At 47.2% G+C, this 25,320-nt stretch overlaps 1 protein-coding gene across 2 annotated transcripts in view; it reads left to right on the top strand.

Moving 5' to 3' along the window:
* KATNIP (katanin interacting protein) overlaps nt 1-25,320 on the top strand; it is a 190,297-nt gene that overhangs the window by 30,206 nt on the left and 134,771 nt on the right. For both annotated transcript variants that reach the window (XM_090277423.1, XM_090277422.1), the window contains one exon: nt 20,487-20,563. In XM_090277423.1, coding sequence (XP_090133549.1) covers nt 20,487-20,563 — 77 coding nt within the window. The remainder of the gene's footprint in view (nt 1-20,486; nt 20,564-25,320) is intronic.

Consider the following 25,320-nt stretch of genomic DNA (forward strand, 5'->3'; position numbering starts at 1 on the left):
CAGAGAAGGAAAACTCTGACTTCAAAAAACCTCTGCTGCCTTGCGGCATACCTCTTCAGGGGAAAGGCTAAGGGAGTAAACCCCGACAGAAAATCCGGAGCCGGAGTCCCTAAGGCGGTTTGACGTTTGTAGTCAACACCGGCAACTCCTGCGGCGCACCTGAAGCCAAGCTGTATTGATTCCGTCTTTCCCTTGGACCCTTCAGCTGCGAAGAGAGGGGGGTCTGCTGCATGGGCAACAGCAGACCCTCCATATCACCCTGCCCAGGCTCTGTAGCTTCAGCTTCACTGGAGAGGACACTCCAGCGTCATCGCAAGATGTCGATTCAACACGGGAGGAGACAGATACCGTGTCACTCCCGAGTCGGACTGCACAGCCATTCTCGGCGGTGCAGATAGACTCTTAAGAAGCTACACCATCGTCTCTCGAGACGGACGGCTGCCGACGACGACAGTTGTCCTGATTTTTTCCCCCTTTGCCCCCCTCCACCCAGTACCCCATACCCTTAGGCAGTCCCCCCACCATTGTTCATGTCCGTGGGTCATGCATGTAAGTTCTTTGGCTTCTCTATTTCCGGTGCTGTACTTTACACCCCCATGGCTATTCTGTAACTACCTATTTGTAGTTCTTAGTCCCTTCACCTCTTCACCCATTCCCTCATGCCCCCTCCCATCTGGCAGCCATCAAAATGTTCTCTGTATCTATGATTCTGTCTCTGTTCTTCTTGTTTGCTTAGTTTGTTTTTTAGATTCGATTGTTGATAGATATGTATTTATTGCCATTTTATTATTACTAGTTTTTTTCGTCTTCTTTTTCCTCAATAAGTCCCTTTAACATCTCATGTAATAATGGCTTGGAGATGATGAATTCTTTTTAGTTTTTTCTTTCCTGGGAAGCTCTTTATCTGTCCTCAATTCTAAATGATATCTTGCTGGGTACAGGAATCTTGTCAGTAGGCCCTGCTTTTCATGATTTTGAATATTTCTTGCCAGTCCCTTCTAGTCTGCAAAGTTTCTTTTGAGAAATCAGCTGAAAAATCTCAATGGGAACTCCCCTGTAGGTAACTAACTTCTTTTTTCTTGCTGTTTTTAAGATTCTCTCTTTATCTTTAACCTTTGGCATTTTAATTATGATGTGTCTTGATGTGGTCCTCTTCAGGTCCAATTTGTTTGGGACTCTCTGCTTCCTGGACTTGTATGTCTATTTCCTTCACCAAATTAGGGAAGTTTTCTTTCATTATTTTTCAAATAGATTTCCGATTTCTTGCTCTTTTCTCCTTCTGACACCCCTATCATGCTAATGTTGGACCTCTTGAAATTGTCCCAGAAGTGCTCATACTATCATCATTTTTTGGATTCTCTTTTCTTCTTGTTGTTCTGATTGGTTGTTATTTGCTTCCTTATGTTTCAAAGCATTGATTTTATTCTCAGCTTCATTCACTCTATTGTTGTTTCCCTGTAAATTGTTCTTTATTTAAATAGGTATATCCTTCGTTTCTGACCGGATCTTTTTTATGCTGCTGAGGTCCTCACTAAGTTCCTTGAGCATCCTTATAACCAGTGGTTTGAACTCTGTATCTGATAGATTGCTCATCTCCATTTCATTTAGCTCTTTTTCTGGAGTTTGATTCTGTTCTTTCATTTGGGCCGTTTCTTTATCTCCTTGTTTTGGCAGCCTCTCTGTGTTTGTTTCTGTGTATTAGGTGGAGCTGCTTTGACCCCTGTCTTGGTAGCATGGCTTAATGTAGTAGGTGTCCTGTAGGGTTTAGTGGCACAGCTTCTCACCTATCACCCAAGCTGGGTACCCAGGTGTGCCCTTTTCATGGGCTGAGTACACCTTCTTCTTGTAGTTGATTGAGCCTTGATTGCTGTTGGCAGATCAATGGGAGGGTTGTATCCAGGCCAGTCAGCTGCAAGGACTGGCTGTGACCACTGACTACCAACCTCTGCCCTCCGTGGAGGATCAGCTGAGCAGGGGCAGGGTGGTGGTGCTCTGATGTGGTCTGTAGCTGTCCACTGGGTGTGCTGGCCCTGGGGTTTCCTGGGTGGTGCAGGCCAGGGTCAGCCCCCACTTTTCTTTTGTCTGAGGCCACCCTTCCTGAATTATAAAGCAATTTGAGTTGATTGCTAATTGTGCTGGGCTTGGAGATTCCCAGGCGAAGCCAAGCTGCGAATCTAGGCTGGCTGCTGCTAGTGCTGGGCTTGGGGCTCACTGAGGCCAGCCATTGGCTTGATTGAGAGGATTTAAGAAGTTGTGAAACATGAGCCAAGACCAGTCATTCATATGGAAAAGAAGCTTGGGTGGGTCCCTAAGTTTGGTGGACAAAGTCTCTGGGGATCTCCAAGGCAGGTCAAACAGTTAGCCAGGTTAATGGAGACTCAGATATGGCCCTGCTTGCCAGTTCTGTGGCTCTGTTGGGAGAGGGTTCAGTAAAAGGACAATGGCCTCTGCTCACCTTAATACCAGACACTTCAGTTCCTCCCTTTATGCCACTGGTGCCTTTCAAGCTGCTGTCTCCGTGCTAGAGCTCAGAGGGAATGAGTCTGAGTAGGTGAATCTTGTGTGTGGGTTCTTTAAGGGGAACTGCTTGGGACTTCAGCAGTTTCTTCCACCACCTCAATCCCTGCTGGTCTTTACAGCCAGAAGCTGTGAGGACTTATCTTCCTGGCACTGGGCTGGGGTGCCTGGTGTGGGGCTGCGATTTCTCATTCCTGAGATATCCCTCCTGAATTTTTATGCACCATGTGTGGGTGTGGAACCAGACTGTTCCGCGTCAGCGCCTCTCCTACCAGTCTGGATGGATATGGTTTAATTCCATAGCTGTCAGACTTCTATTCATCTTGGTTTCTGACAGTTCTGAGTGATGGTTGTTCTATATTTTAGTTGCAATTTTGGTGTGGTTGTGCAAAGAGGCCAGCCATGTCTGCCTATGCCACCATCTTGACTGGATCCTCCTAATTAAATCTTTATTTGTGATTTCTAATTAATTCTTTCCCATAATAGGCTATTCTTGTTTGAAGGAGTCAGTGCCCTTTCTTATCTTTCTGAGAATATCAAACATATTTTAAATGTCTCTGCTTGCATTGTTATTTGTTTTTTTTGTTTGTTAGTTCTTCTGTGTTTTGAGTTGGCCCCTCTCTTTCACGGTGTGAGTTTTCCTGGAATGTTTGGTAACTTGTGAATATGTCCTCTTCCGTGTCCTGTGATCTCTTTTCTTCTCTGTCAGTGCTGGTTCTTTTTACTCTAATTTGCTGCTAGGGACTGCGGGAAGAGGGGCAGAACTTGCTGCAAGAAGTGTGATGCTAATAATTTGTCTTCTGAGCACAGAATCTCCCATTTCCTTTTGGGTCTGTTTTGCCTTTCTGTCCCAGAGACCCCCAGGCACATCTCCTAACCGCTGGGTGGGTCAGAGGACACCCTCCTGGCATCCCCTAAGAGTCATCAGTCAGACTTTGACCCTCGATTCAGGTGCTCTCCTGCCCTGGAGAGTGTGTTGCCTGTATGTTTGGAGCAGCCCACGCTCACCTTCCTCATTCACGGCATTCCTTCCGAACCTCTGCTTTGGCTTGTTTCTTTTCATTAGTCCACTTCTGTCTGCCATCTGTTTCTCAGGGGCCTCTCAATGTTTGCCAGCGGCACCCCTCCTTGTTTTTCTATGCTTTGTGGATTTTAAATGGTGTCATTTCTGTGGACTTGGATAGGAAAGGCTAATGTGTGTACTTGCTCTTGGTCTTCCCAACTTGATTCTTGAAGGTGACTTCTAGAGTTTCCACATTCCTGGTCATCTTAATCTGGATAAGTTTACGTTCCTCAAAAATACACTGTGTCAGAACCAAACTGAATATTCCAACTATGAACTGACCAGTGTAGAATATAGGGATGGGGTGTACTTTCTAAAAAGAACTGGGTTCAAGTACTGACTCTTCTTTCTGCTACCTTGGTGAAATCCTTTCACTTATCTAAGCCTCAGCTTTCTCACCTGCCAACTGGGAATAATGATCGTAATACATCATAGATTAATGAGAGTATCAATTGAAATAGTGTGTTAAATGTTTAATGTGGGGCCTAGCATATGGTAGGTGCTAAAACATGTTAGTTCCCTTCCTCTCTCTTGTTCTAACACAATTTCTAATATACCCACTGTGTGTGCACGGGGTGGTGGCAGTTTTTGATAGTGACACCACTCTTAGCTCATACTGAGCATGTTAGCTAAGGCCCTGTCTTTGTCTCATGGACTTTTCTTGAGCCAGACCTTTCTCCCAGTGCCTCTCCATGTATAGAACTTTTACCTTGGCCATGATGCATTTTGTCAAGCTGTTTTTGATCCATCTCTAGGCTGTAGAAATTGATCTGAACCCAGATTTCATCATTCAGTTTATTCTGTGTGACTACCATCTGAATGTCATCCACAGAATTAATATAACAGCCTTCAACAGCCAGATCCAGCTATTGATAAACTTATGGCCTGGGATAGGAGCAAGGACAGAACCCATGGCGTGCACCCTTTAGAGGAAGAGCAATTTAGATGACTGGGCAAGGTGATTAATTTGTCCAGTCCCTGTTATAGCATGTCCTTGTGGCTTTATTATAATGACAACATTAGCAACCATGTACTGGACGTTTTTACCATGGGCGAGGCACTGAGGTAAGCATTTCTCATGTATTAGTTTTGTGTCCTATAACAAGTCTGCAAAGTAAATATTTGTATTAGGACAGTTAAAAACAAAACTCAATCTAGCTTTAGTAGAAGGGGGACTATATTATATCTAAAGAGTAGGTGCTTCACAGAGGCCAAGGGCAGTGATGCATCTGCGTGTCAAGATGCCAAGAAAGGGTTTGAGAACGGCAAGCCAGAGCCTGGGTCCCCCGGGGCTCTAGGAGGCCCTCTCTCGATGGCTCTTCCTTCATGTCTGTCAGCATCTGTGTCACTGTCACTTGGCACAAGCCAGCTTTCTCTGTTTCTCAGTTCTCCTGGCACAAGATTGTCCCACTAGCAACTCCTGACTTCACTCTCCCTCTTTCAAGAGAGTGGTCAGACCCTCCCTGAACCTTTTAGTCCAAATTCCCAGGATTATTGACCCTGCTTGCGTCAGGTGCCTGCTCCAGGTCCAGCCATCTGTGGGCAGCAGTGGGGTCGAACTGCCTGGACGTGATTTGTGGCCACGGGACAGGGCGATGTCCAGAGTCCAGCAGCATGTTTTACAAATGGCAGGGAGGCTCCAAGTCACACAGCTAGTAAGTAAAGGAACCAGAACTTCATCCCGGTTTTGCCTGATGCTGAAGCTCTTAGTATTAGCAGTCTGCTCTGTATGCTCGGCTACAGTGTCCCAGGGTGCCCTTTGTGGCGCTCTCGGTGAGCACTGGACAGCGCCTCAGGCCTGGGAGCTCAAAGGCCCACCGTGTGCGTTCACCAGGGCCAGTCCGAGACCAGGGCTCCGAGGTCCTTGGTTGGTCAGTTTGCTTATTTTTGGTGATTTGGCCATTACACAACCACGGCTTTGTGGAGGGACCTGAGGGTACTTAAGAGGATGAGCACAGACTTTGGGGTCTCGTGAAGTTAGGTTCAAATTCCGGCTCTGTACTTTTTCACCGGTGACTCTGCCTCTGTTCCCACAGCTGTAAAATGAAGATGATGATACATACTTTATCAGTTTTCGTGATAATTCAGTGAGGTAAAATATGTCAGCCCCATGTGGCCAGCATCAAGTAATTGATTCTACAAATGGTAGGACTTCATGAATTCTGGAAAAAAAAAAGGGAAATTACAGGAGTCCAGAGGAGGTCTTGAACTCACCGACAAGATAGAGAGTGGGAAGTGGATTGGCCAGGGTGTCAAGGAGGAAATGGCATTGCAGCTTGAATAATGGATAGGTAAGGCGAGGCATGTAAGGACAGGTGCAGACACATGAGCGTATACCAGAGTCTGAGGAACCAGCAAGTAGTTCATTGTGAGAGAAGCAAAGAATACGTGTGGGAGCTGAGGTTGATGATGCAGACTGGGCCTGGTAGAGAAAGCTGTGTCACTCATTCAGGCGTTCACTTAGCGAGTGTCTGTCATGTACCTGCTGTGTGCCAGGCATCGTCCTGGGTCCTGTAGATTCACAGTGAACACAACAGGCTTGAACCCATGCTTGTGTGGAGCTCATATCCTAGGGCTTAAAGGCACACATTAAGCAAATAAGTAAAAAATACATCAGAGGAGGGGTTTGGGAATGCTGGGAGAGCTTGTGTGGTAAATAGGGTCCTCAGGGAGGCCTCACTGAGCTGGTGAGTGGAGACTAAAGGAAGTGAGAGGCCCTGGCTGGTGTGGCTCAATGGACTGAATACCAGCCTATGAACCGGAATGTCACCAGTTTGATTCCCAGTCAGGGCACATGCCTGGGTTATATAGGTCAGGTCCTCAGTTGGTGGCCTGTGAGAGGCAACTGAGATATCTCTCATACATCAATGTTTCTCTCACACACATCAACGTTTCTCTCCCTCTCTTTCTCCCTCCCTTCCCCTGTCTCTAAAAATAAATAAATAAAGTCTTAAAAAAACAAAGTGAGAGGGAAGAGGGCATTTTGGCACAGGGGACAGCAAGGACTAGTCCTGAGGGCATAGCCTATGTGGCTGAATTAGGGAGAATGAGGAGCAAGGTGGTAGGAGGTGGGGACAGAGGGGTAAAGCCAGGTCAGAAAAGGTGTTATGGCCATTTTTAAGGACTTGGGCTTTTGTCTGTGTGAGGCAGGAGCTGTGGGAGCATTTTGAGTTGGAGAGGACCTCCCTGTGGCTATGTGCGAGTGCAGAAGTGGGAGGCCAGTCAGGATGCTGCAGAATTCCTGTGGAGAGGTGGTGGCTGGTATTGGGCGTAGCGCTGAAGGTGAAGAGAAGGTGCGGGGTCCTGAGCATCACAAAGGTAGAGCCACTTGGACTTGTTGTTGGATTGGATGTGTGTGGGAGAAAAAGAGAGGAATCAAGAAGGACTTTAAGTTTTGGTCTGAGCAGCCAGAAAGAGTTTGGTCATCCCTGTAATGGGAGTGAGAGTGGGATCAGGTTGTAGGAGGAGGGTCAGGAATTAAGCTTAAAACCTGGCAAGACCTGGGGCTGACAGGTACATATAGGAATCTAATTGGGGGGAAGCCATGTCAACCTGCATCTGTTCGGAATGTGGAACCATTGATTTTTTTTTTTTCCTTTTTGAAAAGGGAGGTAGGGTGGATAGAAGCCATTAGTTATACAGTAATACTTGAAAACAGCTTCCTTAAGAAAATTATTCTTAACCTTCTAGATGGGGCTAAAACCCTTTTGCTGTTCCTTCCTCTCCCTGATCCCAGTCTTCCCCTCCTGGAGTAACTGTTGTCATGTGCTTGGCATGCATCCTCCCAGACCTTTCTCTGTGCACTTATGTACCCAAGTGTATCCATAAAATATATGTAGTATTTTTGGAATGTGTGTATTTTAACAATATGTGGTCATTATGAATGTGTTGTTCTGTAATGTGATTTTGTAACTTGTAACTTGCCAAACCTCCCTGAACTGTACAAGGTCCATCCTTGGTGTTTCAAATAAACCTAGATCGTAAACAAACAAACAAAAACAACCTCATTACAGTATGGTACGGACAGACTGAGGGCTATGCATCCATCTTTCACTTGGAGGGTATTAGCATTTTGTACATTCCTCCTCGCACACCTGTGTGAGTCTTTCCAGCAGATTCCAAGGAGTGGAATGCTGGGTCGGAGTAGATTGGAGCTACGCAGGGATCATTTTGTCTTGTTTTAGTGGGTACTGCCACACGACTCCCCAGAGTCCCTCTGTCACCTTACTCGCCAGCTGCTGCAGGTTTTTAATGAGGGTGGCTATGGAGATCTCTGTTTTAGGGCAAATCCCTGTGGTGGGCTGTGGGTTGGAGGAGCAAGCAGGAGGCTGAGAGACGGTGGAATTTGTGGGTTGCTGTGCCGCTCTTAAGAACCCACATTCAGAGGACCCAGGCTCCTTTAGGGGCTGGAAGACTCTTCCAACCACTTCCTTTCCTCCTCAGCACAAATGAAATACCATCTCTCCTGCAGCCTATGTGCCTGGCTTCTCTCCTGTCAGCCAGTTTCTCTTCCTAGACCTCCTCACTAGCTTGAAGCCATCCTGTTTTGACAAACACACCAGTGGAGACATTATAAAAGCACTGTTTATATTAGTGCAGACCAACTGCTCTGTCATCTAGCCCCTTAATCTGCTGCCAGCCTGATGTCATTCTTTACCTGCCCCTGTGATGACACGTTTGTGGGTTGGTGCACAACCAAGGTTGTGATTGTCACCAGCCTGGTGCCTGCTCTGAGGGTGTGATGGCAGCCCTCTCCGGAGGCTGCCCAAATCCTATACCCAGCTGCTCGCCCCAGAAACAGGTTAACTCAGCCACTTCCCATGCGGAAAAGGGAAGCTGCATCCTTAATGACCTTATGCTGTCTTTTCTTTGCATGAATTTCAGGTGGGTGTTCACTTTGTGGCATAAAATGGCTTAGGGTTAGCTCAGGAAGCTGGGTCTAGGGTAACTAGGAATTCAAATTTTGTGCCATTATGATTAGAAACTTCTTAATATTTCTAATCAGTACCATCTTTGTTGCTAACATTTACTGAGCATGTATATGCCAGGCAATGGTCTAATAAGCATTTTATGTTTATAAGATGGATGCTTTTAATTATCATGCCCCCTTTTTTGCATCTTTATACTGAGATATGATTTACACAACACAAAATTTACCATTTTACAGTGTATAATTAAGCAGTATTTAGTATATTCACAATGCCCTGCAACCATCTAATTCCAAAACATTTACATCACCCCAGATAGAAACCTTGTACCCTTGGCAGTTACTCCCCATTCCTTGGGAAACATTAATTTACTTCCTGTCTCTATGGATTTGCCTATTCTGGATGTTTTATATAAATAGAATCATATAATATGTAGCCTTTTGTGTCTGGCTTCTTTCACTTAGCAAAATGTTTCCAAGGGTCATCCCTACAATTGGATTGCTTCCAGTCTTTAGCTACTGCGAACAGTACCGCTGGGCCATTGTTCCAGTGTGACAGCTGAGGAAACTCAGGCACAGGTACGCCTTCCATTCACACAAGCAGGACAGGGTTCTTGCCCATGCACTGGGCTCAGTAAGCTAATCCTGACCATCTCACTTGCTGCTCAGCTGTTGAACGAAGACCCAGGAACTGAGGGCCATGGCAACCATAATGCAGAATTTAAAAGTGCGGTCTGTGGTCTGAGGAATTTGTTGTACTTTTGGGACTTGGGTCTGTCCAGTTTGAATTAAGGACCACGGTGGGAAGTCCCGGCTGAGTCAGGATTGCCCAGTCAGTTCAAAGTGCATTTAGCAGTGGCCTTTGATGTGACAAGACTCAGTGATGCTCTAGGAGCTTATAGTCAAGCAGGAAAGACATACTCTCCTAGGTCCATAGGAAGCTGACTCTGGGCTGGAGACATCTGGGCAGGAGGTTAATCGGGGAGGACTCTCAGGAACAATATCTGTAAGGGGCGGGGAAAGCAGGTCTGGGCAGAGGCAGGAGCTGCACTGTGATGAGGCTGTGGATCCCACAGGGCATGGTGGCCCTTCAGAGTGTTCCATCTGATGCAAGAAGCCTGGGTCTTTGTACCCTTGGCATCAACCAGTATCAGAGAGTAGATATAAGCTGGGCAAAACAGGCTTCTTGAGAAGGGACACAGCTGTGATCTGCCAGCCACCACAGCTCCTGGCAGCTGAGGAGTGAGTGACCTGGGACCATAGCTCAGCACCCACAACACACGCCTAGGCCTGCTTCCGTGGTGGCTTTGATACATACTCTGCCAGACGGCGGTCTGTGAGACTGCTTCAGGAACACAGCTGAGGGAGGGTGTCACCCAGCTGGGAGGGGGGTGAACAAGGTAAGAAGGGGTGTCCTCACAGTGCTATGAAGCCTTGAACCCCAAACCTGTTCATCCAACTGCCAGCCATGAGCTGCTCCTCTTGGGTGCCTCAAAGTCTCAAAGTCTCAACACAGTTGCCCCACACCAAATTCAGCCTTCACCTCTCTGAGAGTGGCACCACCAACGTCCAATTACACAGGCCAGAAACTTCAGAGTCATCCTCAAAACCTCTCCTCCCTCGCCTCCTTTTTCCAGCCCATTGCCAAATCCTATGCCTTCATCTTTAAAATATCTTCTCCCTGCCTTCTCCCTCTTGTCTGAACACCTGCAGCCGCTCCCTGCCTGCTCCCCAGCACCTACTCTGGGCCACCCCAACCTCTATCCCAACGGCCACCCTCTAGCCCAATAACACACAGTGGCTTCCTACGGGCACAACGCCCTGCTGCAGCCTGTGTTGCTTTGGTGGTCCGGCCTGCTCGGCCCGCATCATCCGCTGCTCCCCTTGCCCCTGGCTCCAGCCCCTCTGTCATTTCTTGTCCCTCCTACTCTCCACTCATTTGCATGTGCACCCCTTCCAAAGTGTGTCCCTTTTGCTCCAAGCACACTCCTCTCTCTGCCACTGAATTAATATGTTCAATAGGAGGTGCTCAGCAAACCTGAAAGAAGGTAGAAAGGAAAGGGGGAAGGTGGGGGGAAGAGGGAGAGAGGAGAGGACCAAGGTCCCACGTGGTCGGTGAGGGGAGGGGGTGAGAGGGAAATACTACGAACTGTCTCCTTTATATTCCTTGATCTGTGTGATCTCATGTGGTGAGAATTTGACTATCGTGTGTGAGAACATTGAATGTGGAACTCCTGAACCTCACTGAACTACCCTGGACTTGAGCATGAGATGTCACTCCTTAGGGTTTTCCCGCCACTCAGCATGGGCCATTGGCACAAACAGGTATTGCCCCTCATTAGGCTTAAAGCAGGCCTGAAATGTCACAAGCCAGTTCCCTGAGGCTGTCCCCAGGGATCAACCAACACTCTCTGACCACTCTCCATCCCAGCGTCCAGACAGGCTCCCTGGGGCCTTCTAGCTTGTACTTTTGCACGCACTCTTCCTGGCCTGGATGCTCTCCCCGTCCCTCCTCCCATACCCACCCCCCTGGCCCTCTTCTGCCCTCCCCCATCCACCTAGTAAGCACCTTTACAGTTCCACACACTGTCTTCTCTCTGTAGAGCCTCCAATCACCTGTGTCCTCTGTCAGCAACCCCCGGGCACAGGTACTTCCTCTTGATGGCACCTACCCCATGGCATGGGAACAGTTGCCTTTCAGTGGCCTCCTCTCTAACTTCCTCGACCACAGGGATGCTGTCTTCCTGCCTTCCGTTCCTTCTTTTCCCTTTGTTCCTTCGTTTCCACAAATACTTTGTAAGCTCTTGTGTTTGCTTGGGGCTGGGAAATACAGCAATGGGAATTAGCACCAGCCTTGTCTTCAAGGGTCTGGCATCCCAGTGGAGAAACACAGGCATTTACAGGAGGTAAGAAGTGCTACCTCTTTGGGGAGGCTAAGAAGGCCTGGGGTAGCCAGGACAGGCCCCAAGGAAGGGCCACATGCCCGGGAGCCAGGAGGAAACTTTCTAGGCAGGGGAGGCAGCAAGTACCACAGCCCTGAGAGGAAGGGGTTCAGTCCCTCTGAGAAACAGCCTGAAGGCCTACTGGGCCCAGGGTGTAGGGGTGTGTGTGTGTGTGTGTGTGTGTGTGTGTGTAAATGAGGTCGGAGAGGGTAGTAGTGTCAGATTACATTAATCTTGGTCTGTCTCTGGCCCTTAGCTCAGCTGCCCAGTCCGTAGGAGAAGCTCAGGAAATATTTGTGGAATTAATAGGAAGGGGCACCTGAGTGCTTGCCCTGGGAGGAGGGGGGAGTGTCCATTCAGGCCATCCAGCTTATCCTGGTGGCGGATGTTCTCTGGGAGGTTCATTCCCTTAGAAGGAAAGGGTCTCGGATCTGGAGGCAGAGATTGGAGGAGGTGAACCCCCCCCTCGGCGGCCCCTCCCCTCCCATGAGGCCAGGTGGCTGGCCCTGTGGGACTGAGAGGCTCTGACTGGTAATGGCAGCCCTAAATCAGTTCAGCATCAGCCTGGGAGTACGAAAGTGGACCTGCCTTTCTTCCTCCTTAAGAGTTAGAGGCTATTTATGTTGCAGACTTGTTTCCAGGGGACCTCACAGGCCTGAGTCCCAACCCAAGCTCTCAGGAAGAGGGCAATGAGGCAAGGAGGGTGCGACCAGCCTCAGCGCACTTGCCTCACTTTAAACCTAGTTGAGATGGTATGAGGCCTGCTTAACCCCCTCCAACAGCTTCCTGGCCGCCCTGCAGTCTTCACCATGGCCTTGACCATGTGCCCCCCCCCCCACTACCCCACCCCCGTGCCTCGTGCTCTTTGCTCCAGCCTCATGGCCTTTGCACTTGCCGTTCCTGCCACCTTTGTCCAGGTTCCCGCAGGGTTCTTTTCCTTCGTTGCCTTCAGTCTCCATGTTCTGGCCGTCCGGACCCCCTGGCTAACATAGTGCCTCCCTCCTTCCCGCACTCCCTCTTCTAGTCTCTGTGGCACTTAGCACTGCCTGACGTACTACAGATTTACTTTTCTTTCTTTCTTTAAATCTGCTGTCTCCTTTCACTAAAATGGGAGGGCCATGATAGCAGAGACTTTGATGTACTCACTGCACGTCTCCAGAATAGGTGTTCAGTAAATATTGAGTGAAAAGATTAATCTGTAAAATGAGGTCAGTGCTGTCCACCTGGCAGGGTTGTGTGGCCAGGAAGTGCTGGCAGTGAGTTTCCCAGTGTGTTTTGCAGAATTGCACAGCACTGCAGGTGGCTCATAAACACATGCTATTTTAGTAGGTCCAAATTTATGTCTGCTTTCTATTTATGGCAAGTGATAAAAATTTTTCATTTATCGCATTAATGTACAGTTTTCTTTTAAAATGAACTTATTGAAGATTAAAAAAAAGAGAACATTTATATTTGCCAGCCTAAAAGTTAGTTTATAATACACATTGCACAAGGTAACTTTTCTGAGAATCAAAAGACATGTTACTTAGTTTCTAACAGATATGTATTGAAAATGATTTTTTAGATAGTTATGTAAGAAAAACATTTTCTAAAGATACGGCATACTGCATTCATGAAGTCCAGGATGAAATCCTAGAATCTGGGTCTGCATCGATATTCTACAAACCCTGAAACTAAATAAAAAATCTCAAGGTATATATTGTGAGCAGTAAAAGATGGTACCTATCAGGGTCGCGTATTAATAAGTGTAAGTCTAGGGCCTTTGAGAAATAAAGTAAACTCTTCTTGCCTTATACATATGTGCATGGCATATGATTTTTTTATCCTCACCTGAGTATATATTTTTTCATTGCTTTAGAGAGAGAGGAAGGGAGAGCGGAGAGGGAGAGGAAGAGGGAGAGAGAAATGTCTTTCAGTTGCCTTCTGTGTGCACCCCGACCAGGGATCAAACCCACAACCTAGGTATGTGCCCTGACAGGGGATCGAGCCCAAAATCAGTTTATGGAACAGCGCTCCAACCAACTGAGCAACCCCTCCAGTGTGACACGGTTTTGCTACTGTCTGCCCAGGGCCTGAGAAACTCAGATCTTCGCTGGAGTGTTTTGTGATGTTTCGTTCCACCTCTAGGGGGTAGTGTCAGCCACTGATTTAGGCCTTGATTGCCTGGCTTGCTGTGGATGCATACTGACTACAGAGTATTTGTTGTTCCTGTTTTGGGGTTGGGAGTAGATCTGATATGTCAGCAAAAGCAGTAAAAAGCCAACTCAGAGCTATACTTTTTTATTCAACTAATTAATATGCATTAAAGACTTATTACACAGCACCGGGACACAACGAACTGAATCACTGGGAGAACAGAGGAGCTGAAACTTGGGGAGGGCTTTGAAGGAAGAATAGAAGGTTGTTTTTAAACTATAAGATATATTGGGATCATCTCTTATTGTGGGTGTAGGGCCATTATTGAGAACATTCATTAAGGTATCATTTTAGTTCTCTGTCAAATGCTTCTCTGAGCCCTAGAGTATTAGCTCTACTACTCACTAATACTCTCTCTCTCCCTCTCTTTCTCTCTCTCTCTCTCTTTCTCTCTCTCTCTCTCTCACACACACACGTGCAATTTAAACTGGTTTGAGTTACAAAAAAAGACGAATGTTTTAGCTTTTGGGATTAAAAAGGCCAAGGTAGTGCTGGCTTTACGTGGTTAAACATGGGTGTAGTTGAGAGGATGTAGTTTCTTTCTGGTCTGTCTCCCTCTGTCCTCAATTCTGCTGCCTCTATGTTGATGTCACTCTTGGACAGATCTTTCCATGGGACATATAAGGATGTTCATAATGGTGAACCCAATCAGTTGATAAGAATGACTTCCTTTGTGGTAGCTCTCAGCTTTAGCAGCGAGGGTGCTAGTAGCTCTCAGCTCCTGTCAGCTGATAATTCCGAAGGAAGAGGAATAGGGACTTGTCTCGCAGATTCAGCCAATCCCTGACTTGAGTCTGTTGCCCTGGCTTGGGGCGCATACCCAGCTCTGGACCAATCATATGGCCGGGGAGACAGAATACCCTGATGGGCCAGGATTTGGTCACGTGCAGGTAGCATTATTTCCACCCCCACCACAGGGATTGAGAGTGGAGGAGAGGTAGTTTCCCAAAGGAAAATTGAGGTGATGGAACCATAAGAAAATGAATAGATGCTGAGCTGACAAAAACAACAAATATCCACTATCCCCTTAGACAGACGTTTGTGGCCTGCATGCAATTTGCTTCAGCTTTCAAAGCCTCAGTTTCAGTTTCCTCCTCTCTAAATGGGGCCAACGATCCTAAGGCATAGCTTTTTTTTTTCTTCTGACACTCACAATAAGAGAGTATAATAAATGGAAGTTAAGGCAGCCCGAAGAGCGGGCCCCAGTAATCTGGAGCATTCATTTATTGCTCTTACATTGTCTCTCAGCTAAGATGTGACACTTCAGGGCAGAGGGGTAGGCGGCAGAGTACCTCGTGTATGCGAAGTGCTCTGTGAACTCTGCAGTGCCCCCGACACAGTGTTTTCACAGCTTTGCTATTAAACCGTTTGAAATTACAGTGGTACCTCTCTATATCGTGGTTCACTTATCGCAGCCTCACTGTATCATGGGATTTTTAAAAATATTATATTTAATTATCATGGATTTTTCGCTATAGTGCGGGATTTTGTGGTACTGTATGCATATATTATTAAAGTTACGTAGGTTTAAGAGTGTACAATATGTTTAAGAACATAAATAGTGTTTATAAAAGTGTGGAAAAGGTTAATAAGGGAGTGGGAAAGGTTAATAAGGGACTGGGAACAGTTTATAAGTGTGTGGGAAGGGTTTATAAAGCCTTAAAATATGTATAAATACTAAAATAAATGTAAGGTTCCTACTTCGTGTATTTTCACCTATTCCGGGGGAGTCTAGAACGTAATACCTGTGATAAGTGAGGGAATACTGTATTATTCTACTCTGCTTGGACCTGACCCCTGCAAGGTTAAGTCTGGACACTGAGACATTCATAAGCCCTGGAAACCAATACTGCCTCTCAGCCGCTCGTTTATGCAATTTAGGCTCTGGCGTTCACTAAATCAGCCCTGTTCAGTAGAATTCCAATATTCTGGTCTCAGAGGAAACATGATTCCTGAAATGTAGATTCTGTCGGGCTCCTTGAAGCATAACTGATTCTTGGTATTTCTTTCCAGTTCTATTTTTCCCCCTCAGAGAGAATTAATGATATGGCTATTGATAAAATTCTACACTGTCTCTGGGGCCAGCATTAGGGATAAAGGTGATAAGAATAACAGTGATGGTGGTGAGGCTTTGCTTTTGTTATATCCAAACTCCTTAGACCCTTTGCTGTCCTTAAGTAGCACCTCCGTGGCACCTGTCACTCTAGTGAAACCCAACTTCTGGCCATAAATGTTTCAAGCTGGCTTAGGCCTCCAAGCCTTTGCCTGTATTGATCCTTCGGCCTGGAATGCCTTTCCCTTTTCTTGTTACCCAGAAATCATTTTAACTTTAAAATCTTAGTTCAAATGTCTCCTTATTTATTTCATTCAATCAGTATTTAGTGAGTGCCCACCGTGTGCCAGGGCCTGGCCTAGGGGCGTGGAGTGCACAGGTGATTAGACACAGATACTGCCTGCCTTCACGGACTCTTCCTTCCAGGCCAGGAGACAGCCCAGTAGTGAAGACATAATGGGCGAAAGATAAAGTCGGTGCTAAGTTAGTGGGGGACTGGGTGTGGGTATGTCTACGTACAGCTTGCAGTTTTATTTATTTGTTATTTTTATTTATTTATTTTTATGTATTGTTTTTCTATTACAGTTGTCCCACTTTCCCCCCCATTGCTTCCCCCTAACAGCTTGCAATTTTAAATGGGGCAGCCAGGGAGGACTTCCCTGAGATGGTAAGATCTGGGGTGAACTTGAAGGAGGGGAGTAATCTGGGTGTTTACCTGGAAGAAGAGCACCCACAGCAGAGGGGTGGTGCCTCAGGGCCCCGAGGTGGGAGTGTGCTGGGTGTTGAAGGTGCTGGAGCGGAGTGGTGGGAGGGGCTCAGAGCTGCAAATGCTGGCCCAGCGTACAGGGCCTGAGGACTGCGGGGGCCCGTGTGGAAGAGCATAATTACCTTTCATAAAGACCCCGTGGCTGTAGCAGGGAGAGCAGACTGTAGGGCGAGGGGACCTGAACCAGGGTGGTAGGCGCAGCTCCTGACTGGTGGTTGAGTACGACCTACTGGCAAGTTGGTATCAGAGTGTGCACTGGGTCAGAGCTTCTGTTAACCCCTCACTGCATATGTAACAGCCCCATAATAAGCACTTGATGAATGTTTGCTTCCAGACGGTGATAAATTTGGCACTTGACAAGGTTTTCACTTGGGGGCGTGTCTTAGGTGTTCATGCCTCCATTTTATAGCCAAAGTAGTCAAGTCTCAGAGAAGAGAAGTAGGTCATGTGGGAGAGGCAGTGTCTGATGTCCCCATCAGAGCTGGGGTGAGGGTTGGCCAAGTTGGTACTAAGCTGGCCTCACCGATTGTCATTACTGAGCTGGCGTGGTGAGCCAGAGCCACACTCCCCATGTCCCCTTGCTTCCCCACCGTTCTGCCCTCCAGAGATTATAATCCGGCTGGGATTATAAAGGGAGAACAAGAAGAATGGACCCTAAATTACTTCTACTTTTCTCCTAGTTAATCTTTAGAGCAGCCCTGTGTCGTAACCCTTATTAATGCTCCCCTTTTACAGATGAGAAAACTGAGGCTCAGAGAAGGTAAGAAGCAGAGAGATAGGGGATGACTCCTAAATCTTCAAATCTGCAGATACTTAGTTAGCAGTATATATAGTTAAATGGTAACAATTTAGCACATACACTTTCCCACACTGTATTGTATATAATTTAATACTAATTGCAGGGTTTCAGAATGAGCTTAGGCGGACGGGGTTGAGAATGTCAGGGGAAGGCTTTATGGAGACTTAGGGAACTGAGCTGAGCCTGAGAGAGGATTTGGGTGGATGGAGGCTGGAGGGAATTGGAGTGGATTTCTGGAAAAAGGAATAGAATCATGAAGGCATGAGGTAGGAATGAGCTGGGATGGGGTGGTGAGGGGCTAGGATAGAGAAATTCAAATAATGGAACTCTGTAAATGTGAGTGTAACTATCATTCACTGAGATCTTTCTAAGTGCCAGGTATGGTGCTCAGTCCTTTCCACTGCTACTGTGTGCAGTCCACATTCACCCTAGGAGGGAAAGAAAAATCTACCCAGGCAGTTCCTGTCTCCATTTCACAGGTGAGGAAATTAATGGCAGTGTTGCAAATTGGAGCCAGGCTGGGCTCCAAAGAATGTGTTCTTCCCAGCTCAAGTTCAAAGACATCCTATTAGAAGTGGGTGTATTGTGAATAGTGGGGAATAAGAAGGACGAATCTAGGGCCCAGTTACTCAAAGTGTGGCCCACAGGCATTTCCTGGGAGCTTGTTAGAAATGCCACACCCCACACCCCCAGTCCTACTGAAGCAGAGCCCGCATTTCAGCATACTTTCCAGGTGTGCACAGTAGCATTTGAGAAGCACAGGCTGGTAAAAAGTTTGGCTGGATATATGCTTGTACTCCTCAAGTCTTTCTGGTGATGTCTTCCTCCTGGCAAAGGTGTATAAATAAATGCATTCCTGGAGAGTATGAAGTGAGGGCCCAGGGCAGCCTACCACAGCTGAGATCTCTTTGAAGTCTTGTATTTCATCTAAAAATGTCCTAGAATGTTTCCTTGTATACTGTAATTTATCAGTGGTCATTTCAGTATTTCATAATGGTTATGTAAATTGCCTTGGAGGAGGATCCAAGTTCCTTTAAGATGCATCGGATGGGTTTCCTTGTATCCTAAATGAGGTAGTAACAACCACTTCAAGGAATGCTGTGAAGATCAAAGGAGAATCATGTATATGGGAAAGTTGCATAAACTGCCCGCGTGATACCCATGTTGTTATCCTGGAAGGAACTGAGCCTCCTCCCCAGACCCAGTCAATGTCCTGCATCCAGCTCTCCTCAGGCCTCAGCCTTGGATTAGGAGTGCCTCTCTGGGTTCTCCAGCCAGGGGCCCCATTTTCTGGTAATCAGAAAGAGAAGTAAAGACAGAGGGAGAGAGACCCACAAAGGGGAGATAGACAGAGACAATGACCATCCACATCCCAGGCCCAGGCAGAAGGCTTGGCAGGAAAGGAGGCTCATTAAGAACAGCAGACGCTAGAGGAGGAGGACTTGGGCAGGGGTGGGAGGTCAGCCATTCCCCAGGGTGCCAGCAGCAGAACAAGAAGAGGAAGGGAAGAGCTACTATACTAGGTTAAGGAGGTCTGGGTCACCCTTGGGTAGGGTTCTGGTAGAGTAATGGGGTTTAAAGCCAGATTTTGACAAGAAGAGAACAGCGGAGATTCTTTTTTCCCCCTTTTCTACCCATGTTGTTTGGATCGTCACACAAATTGCGTTTTTATTACAAATGTCTTACTTGCCATTTAAAACTTAATCCCTATAATTTGTGACTAGAACCAAGTTGATATTGTCTCTTTAATCCATTCTTTGGCAAAAGTTATTTAAGGAACATAGAAAATTGCAAAGCATTGTTTATAGTGTGATCCTATTTTTGTTTAAAAGGATTTGTGTTTGTGTGTGTATTTATGAATATGTATATATATTTTAAACAAAAAAATTATCTAGAGGAATATATGTCAAATTATAATGGAGATTTTACTAGTATATACATATGTCACTCTATTTTTTAAAAATATTTTATTTATTTAATTTTAGAGAGATGGGAAGGGAGGGAGAGAGGGAGGGAAACTTCAATGTGTAAAAGATACATTGACTATTTGCCTCTTGCACACCCCCAACGAGGGACCTGGCCTGCAATTTAGGCATGAGCCCTGACCAGGAATCAAACCAGTGACCTTTTGGTTCACAGGCTGGTACTCAATCCACTGAGCATCACCAGCCAGGGCCATCTGTCACTTTAAATATGTGTAGTTTCATTAATTATACCTGTAAAAATTATATGGTCAGATTATGATTTTTGACACCATTCTTTGGGCTGCAGATGACAGTAACTCAGTTGCAACTTGTAAAGCTATAACTAAATTATCTAGATACTTCTTTAGGCATGGGTGGATCCATGGGCTCAAATGATGTCAGTAGGAATCTCTCTCCATTTCTCAGGTCTGCTCGCTTTTTTATTGACTTCGTTCTCAGGTAGTTCCAGACCTGCATCTCATCAGCTTAGCGCTGCAGTGGAAAGAGAGCAGCTTTCCCCCAAGAATATCAGCAAAGCCTGGGGCTGACTTTCAAGGACCCAGCTTGGGTCATAGCTCAACCTTAGATCAGTGAATCATTGTGGCTGGAGGAAGCACTATGTTGATTGGCCAGGCCAAGGCCAAGGCCATGTGACCCAAGAGGAGAACAAAGGCACTTTCAAGGGCCTCTAAGGAAACCAGTGAACTGAAAGAAAGGGATGAATGGTTCCCTGAAGGAAATCAGAGCTCTGTTGCCAAAAGGGCAGGTGCAAAACCCCAAATGTTGCCTCTAAAGAGGCCTTCACTCTCTGAGTCATATATTTTTGTAATGACTGAGTTGTTTATAGGAAGCACGCATTTCTCTTGCAGTGGTATGAGAAAAATGAGATCCCCTTTTAAACAACTGATTTGGGTTGCATCTGGTTATAACAATTGAGAAAAGTTAATCATGAGGGGAGAGAAGAGTAAAGCCCAAATCTTGTTCAAGCCCTTGATTGTGTAGGGTGTGGGAGGAATGAACAATGGCACTGGGGACTTGACCTTCTTTTTGTAGATCGTTAGTTGTGTGTGTTCAAGACCCACTGGGGAGTCAGACAGTCTCTGGGGCTCTGGGGCTCCAGAGTGATGCGCCTGGGGAGCCAAGCCTACGTCAAGGTCGGCTTCTGCCTCTCTGCCCCTGGTGCTGCACGTACTTAGTTTGGACTTCAGTAAATGCTCCCCTGCTTTCCGATATCACACTGCTCTGTTTCTTCATTTCAGGGTTACACTAAGGACATGGTGACAGACTTTGATGAGAAACATGATGAGTATTTAATTCTGCTTCAGCAGAGGAACCGGTAAGACGAAGCCGCTGGCCGGCAGCCCTTAATATTAGTCAAATAAAAACCCTATTTAGATTTATTAACAGCGTGCAGGCTCTGGTTCACATAGGAATGGGTTGCAGTCACCTCCACTCAGAGGCTGGGAATATTATCTGCAATGCCAGCTCTGATTTCTCCATTCACTGATTTAATGGTGTCTTTTGATTGAGCTGTAGCTAACTGTTCCACGTGTGAGTACTGACTGCCTCTTGACTCCATTTCTGTTCTTGTAGAAGGTGGGTTTGTCACGAAAAGCTAGAATTTGGCAGGGCCTGTGCCTTAATCACCGAATAGCCCAGTCTGTGATCTTGCAGGCTGTGCTGGTCCTTTGAAATCTGAGCTGTAATCATGCCTTGCTATGTAAAGGCGGAGTCATTTTACATTTCTGTTTGAAGTTGGTCCATATGTCATTTAAAGTTAACTTAGTAAGGATTTTGACTCCGGAGTGTAGGTTTTTGAAAAAGCTGGCAGTAGATGGCTGCAGTGCTTAGTGACCAGTCAACACAGGGGCGTCTGGTTTGAGAGAGGCATCCTGTCCTCTGTGCTGTGAAAACCTGCCAGGCACAGAAGTTCATTTTCCATTCACTGCGGTTTGTCTTCAGGCCTGGGACCTCGCAGTGAGCCAGCTTTGCAAACTCCAGTGCTAGGAGGGGCCGGACCATGGGGGAAGCCGCTCAGTGGGGAGAGTGGGCCTCTGAAATTTTCACATTCGAGTCGCTTGGCTCAGGCCAGTTGTTTGTGGAAACACAGGCCCAGGGGTTCATGTCCTCCGCTGATGCCAGAGAAGCTGGAAATCTGGGTTTGTGTTGTGAAACTTCCTGTGCTTTAAAATGTTAATAATGAATTCAAATGAAAGCTCAAAATGGAAAACAAATGCAAGTGTGCTGCAGACCCCTGAAACAGACCTGCCAGAGAGGGAAGGATTGGGTGCTGATTTGAGCCTTTGTGTCATGGGAATGAGCTTGGGGTCTTGCAGGCCAGATAGTCTAGGGGTTGTCATCCTGAGCATGGATTCAGCCCTTCTTGACTAGCTGGACTCCCAGTTGTTGTCACCTGGGGCGCTGGTGTCATGTTGCATGGGGCAAGTTTTTATGTGCAAGATAGCCCCATGTGTTGTAGGAGTTTAGTGTTCCTGTTCACTGGCCCCTTTGCTAAATTCCACTAAGACCCCCAGTATCTATGACAACAGCACCCGCCCACATTTCCAGATGCTTCCTGGTGAGGCCATACCACCCCCAGTGGAGAACTTCTGAATAGATGACTCCAGGACCAGCCAGAAATGCCTCTTTGCTGGAAGGCACTGTGTTCTGTGCCCAGCTAGCTGCTCTGTGCCCGTCTTCCTCCAACCCAGGGGCGACCTCCAACTACAACAGTGGAAGGCTTGTGCTGATTAGGCCAATGTGGGTTTTTAAAAATTATCATTAATACCATGGAACACATTGATTTTTACTCAGTTTCTGTCAGGCTAGATGGTGCCTCAAACACCTGAATGATCGTTTAATCAAATAAATGTGACTTCTCTGGGAGGAGAGTGTCATATGAGCAATTTGCTTCATATTAATCAGAGGATCAATAAGAGCATGATCAAAGAGATGCCAGCCGATACAGTGTGTAGGAGAATATCCAGTGACAGGGTTGTGGCACAAAGGCAATTAAAAACATATCAAAACAGTTGCCATAAAATTTGGGGGTCATGTTGTCACCAAGAGAGAGCTGGCTCGATGACAGGAAATGAGAAGGTAGAGCTAAAAAGAAGCACCTCCAAGTGGAGACATGTGTAGGAGGGAGTGCACCATTTCTGGAGTGCCAGGCACCTCCCTCCCATTATCATTTCATTTCATCTGCACTCTGCCTGCCCGACGAGGCAGATACTGTTGTTGCACCCATTTTACAGACAAGGGAGTGGAGTCCCAGAGAGGGTGCAATATGCCCAGCGAGGTCATGCAACCAGCAAGTGGTGGAGCCGGGCTGTGCTTTCTTAACTGAGTTTTGTTTGACATTGTCGTAACTAATCAAGAGGAGAGAAACCTGCAGGGTAGCCAGTTCACCATGGAGGAAGTTTGCAGGAAGAAACTGCAGTTTTCTTGGAAATCTAGTTATCTGACTGGGCAGGAAAGCAGCCTCCGAGCTTGACACTGTGCCTCGAGGGAGATGAAAGCCCAGGCTGCTATTTGGGTTGCCCTGTGGCATGAGTGGGGTGTGTGCAGTCATTGGGGTGAGTTCTCAGGAGAGGCCTGCCCAGAACACAGCTGCGCATAAGTGCTAGGTGACATTATTCTTCTATTCACTCAGTAGTTCACTGAATACCTTCTCAGTGCTTGGCCTGAAGAACATTGTGATGAGGAAGACACAGACTGTATTAGTGCTCCTTTACTGGAAGGTGCAGAAACCCAGGGTAAGTGGGCCTTAAACAGCAAGGAAACTTACTGGCTCATGAAATTAAAAAAAAAAACAACAAACCCTGGATAATATTCTGGCTTCAGGCATAATTGGATCCAGGTACTCAAATTATGTGACCGAAATCAGTTATTCTCCACCCATTAGCTCTATTTACTCATGTTGGAGTCATCTCAGGCAGGTACTTCCTCATGGAGGCCAAGGCAGCTCCTGGAAATCCCACATTTACATCCTACCTTGAGGGGAAAAAAGTACCTCTTTCCTATTAGTTTCAGCAAAAGTGCTGATAATGGCTCCCATTAGTCAGGCTGGGGCCCCACTTTCATTCCTGAGCTAATCACCCCCTTTGTCTGGTGAGCTGGCATGGTCTGACTGGCCACTCCTTGGCCACCCATTAAGCTGGGGGTGGAGTGAGTCTCACCCAAACCATGCAGAGTGAGGAGTGGTTTAAGGAGGGAACTATTCCCTAAGGAGGAAGTAGGGAATCTATAGGACTGTGATTGGAAGTTGGGGGGCAAGTACTGGGCAGGCAGAAAGAACAGGTATCTACCACTCAGCCCTGGCCCTGGAGGAGCTTCCCAGGCATTGGTGGGTGAGTGCCAGGCCATGTGTAAATATGCCAGAAGGAGCAGAAAGTGACCCTGTGCCCCAGGGGAGGCTGGGAGATGTGGCTTCCCAGTATGCTCTGCACAAACTCTCCTGGAGGATGCTTAGTGGTCCTGGTCACTGAGCTTCCTGAAAGATGTAATCATGCCCACTGGGACTCACAAGAGAGCAAGCACAGTGATCAAAATGCTGAGATATGAGGAGGGACTGAAATGCTAATGGCCAAGAGGGGCTGTAACATACATCTCTCAACTGTGGAGGGTGGGCCAGATTCAGGAATCCAGCAGTTGTATAAATTACTTTTTGGGAAAGGTCTTTGAGGGAAACTTACAGGAAAACATGCCTATATGAGAGGTGAACCTACTGCCTCAAGAGGAAATTCAGGCAGAAAAGAAGGAAGGAAAGACCCAGCATCCAGTGGAGGCCTTGCACAGGCTGGTCTCTGAGCTGGAGCTTCAACCTGGTCTCCCATTCCATCCTCCTGACAACCCAGAGAGGTGTAGGCATTCTTTACCTCAATTTACAGAAGAGGAAACCAGGGACTTGCCCTAGGCCACGCAAGCCGGGGAAATGGCAGAGCCCCCTAGAGTGGAACTTTGTCCTCCACATTAAGCCACCTCCACCCACATGGCCTGGGGTGGTGACACCCTAGAGAATCAATACTAGAGCCCCCTGGGCCACCCAGGTTCTAGAAGGAACTGCAGAGTGTTTGTACTGTTGTGCTGCTTCTCCATGCTTCAAGGCTGGACTCCAGGGCCACCATCTCTAGACACCTGTGGCCGGGAGCCGCTTCCTCTCCGAACCCTCCTTGCTCAGAGCCCCTGCGGTGTGACACCTGGGAAGGGGACAGGGGACACCAGAATGGGCAGCTGGGAGACAGGCTCTGGAGCCTTGCAGACCGGAACTTAAATCCCAGCTGCTTCCATGGCTCTCTGACCGTGGGCACGGTCATCTATAAAACAGGCCAATGGTAGGACTCAAATCCCAGGGCCGGGAAGAATAAGCGAGACAAGGTACTTGAAGGTCCATAGTAAGCCCACCACCCAAGCTTGATTCTTCATTATTATCTTCATCATCATCTTCATCATGTTAATGTCAAACATGCCTTCTCCCTGAGCTGACACCCAGATAGTCCTTGGATGCCTGACCCTTGGAGAACCCCTCAGTGAACCCTTTGGGTAACTGAGGTCCGGAGGAGCCATGGGGCAAGTCCACAGTCACACGGCAAGCTCAGCGATAGAGACCGGGATAGTTCAGTCTTGCGCCCAGTAACAGGTTCATGAGCGACGCACAACCAGCTCTTAGAGCTTAACTAAGTCCTCTCATCACCTGGTCCCTGTTTGTGCTTCGACCACCCAGCCATCACACGTGCCATGTTCTCTGTCACTTCCTCATGACACTCTATGCTCTAATTCCTGGTGTCTCCACTTCCTCTTCTGCACAGAAATGCTCTCTGTACAAATGGCCTGATGTCCAATATGGGATAAAGTAGAAATGACTGCTCTGTCCATTAGAAACACGGTAGCTGTTTTAGGATGTTCCCCTGTGCCTTCTCTCCTTGCTAGACCTGTAGTTACTAGGGGACATGTGTTCCAGAGAGCGTTCCTCAGGGATCCTCACACTCAGCATGGACGTCCGTGCCCAGGGGCTCAGGTGCTGAGGGGGGAAGGTAGAACGAGGGCCTCACGCGGTGCTGTGCTGTGGAGAGAGGCACATGCTACGGAGCAAAC

This window comes from Furipterus horrens, unplaced genomic scaffold (genome assembly GCF_987537825.1).
Source record: "Furipterus horrens unplaced genomic scaffold, mFurHor1.1.pri manual_scaffold_5, whole genome shotgun sequence".
NCBI classification, from domain to species: Eukaryota; Metazoa; Chordata; class Mammalia; order Chiroptera; family Furipteridae; genus Furipterus; species Furipterus horrens.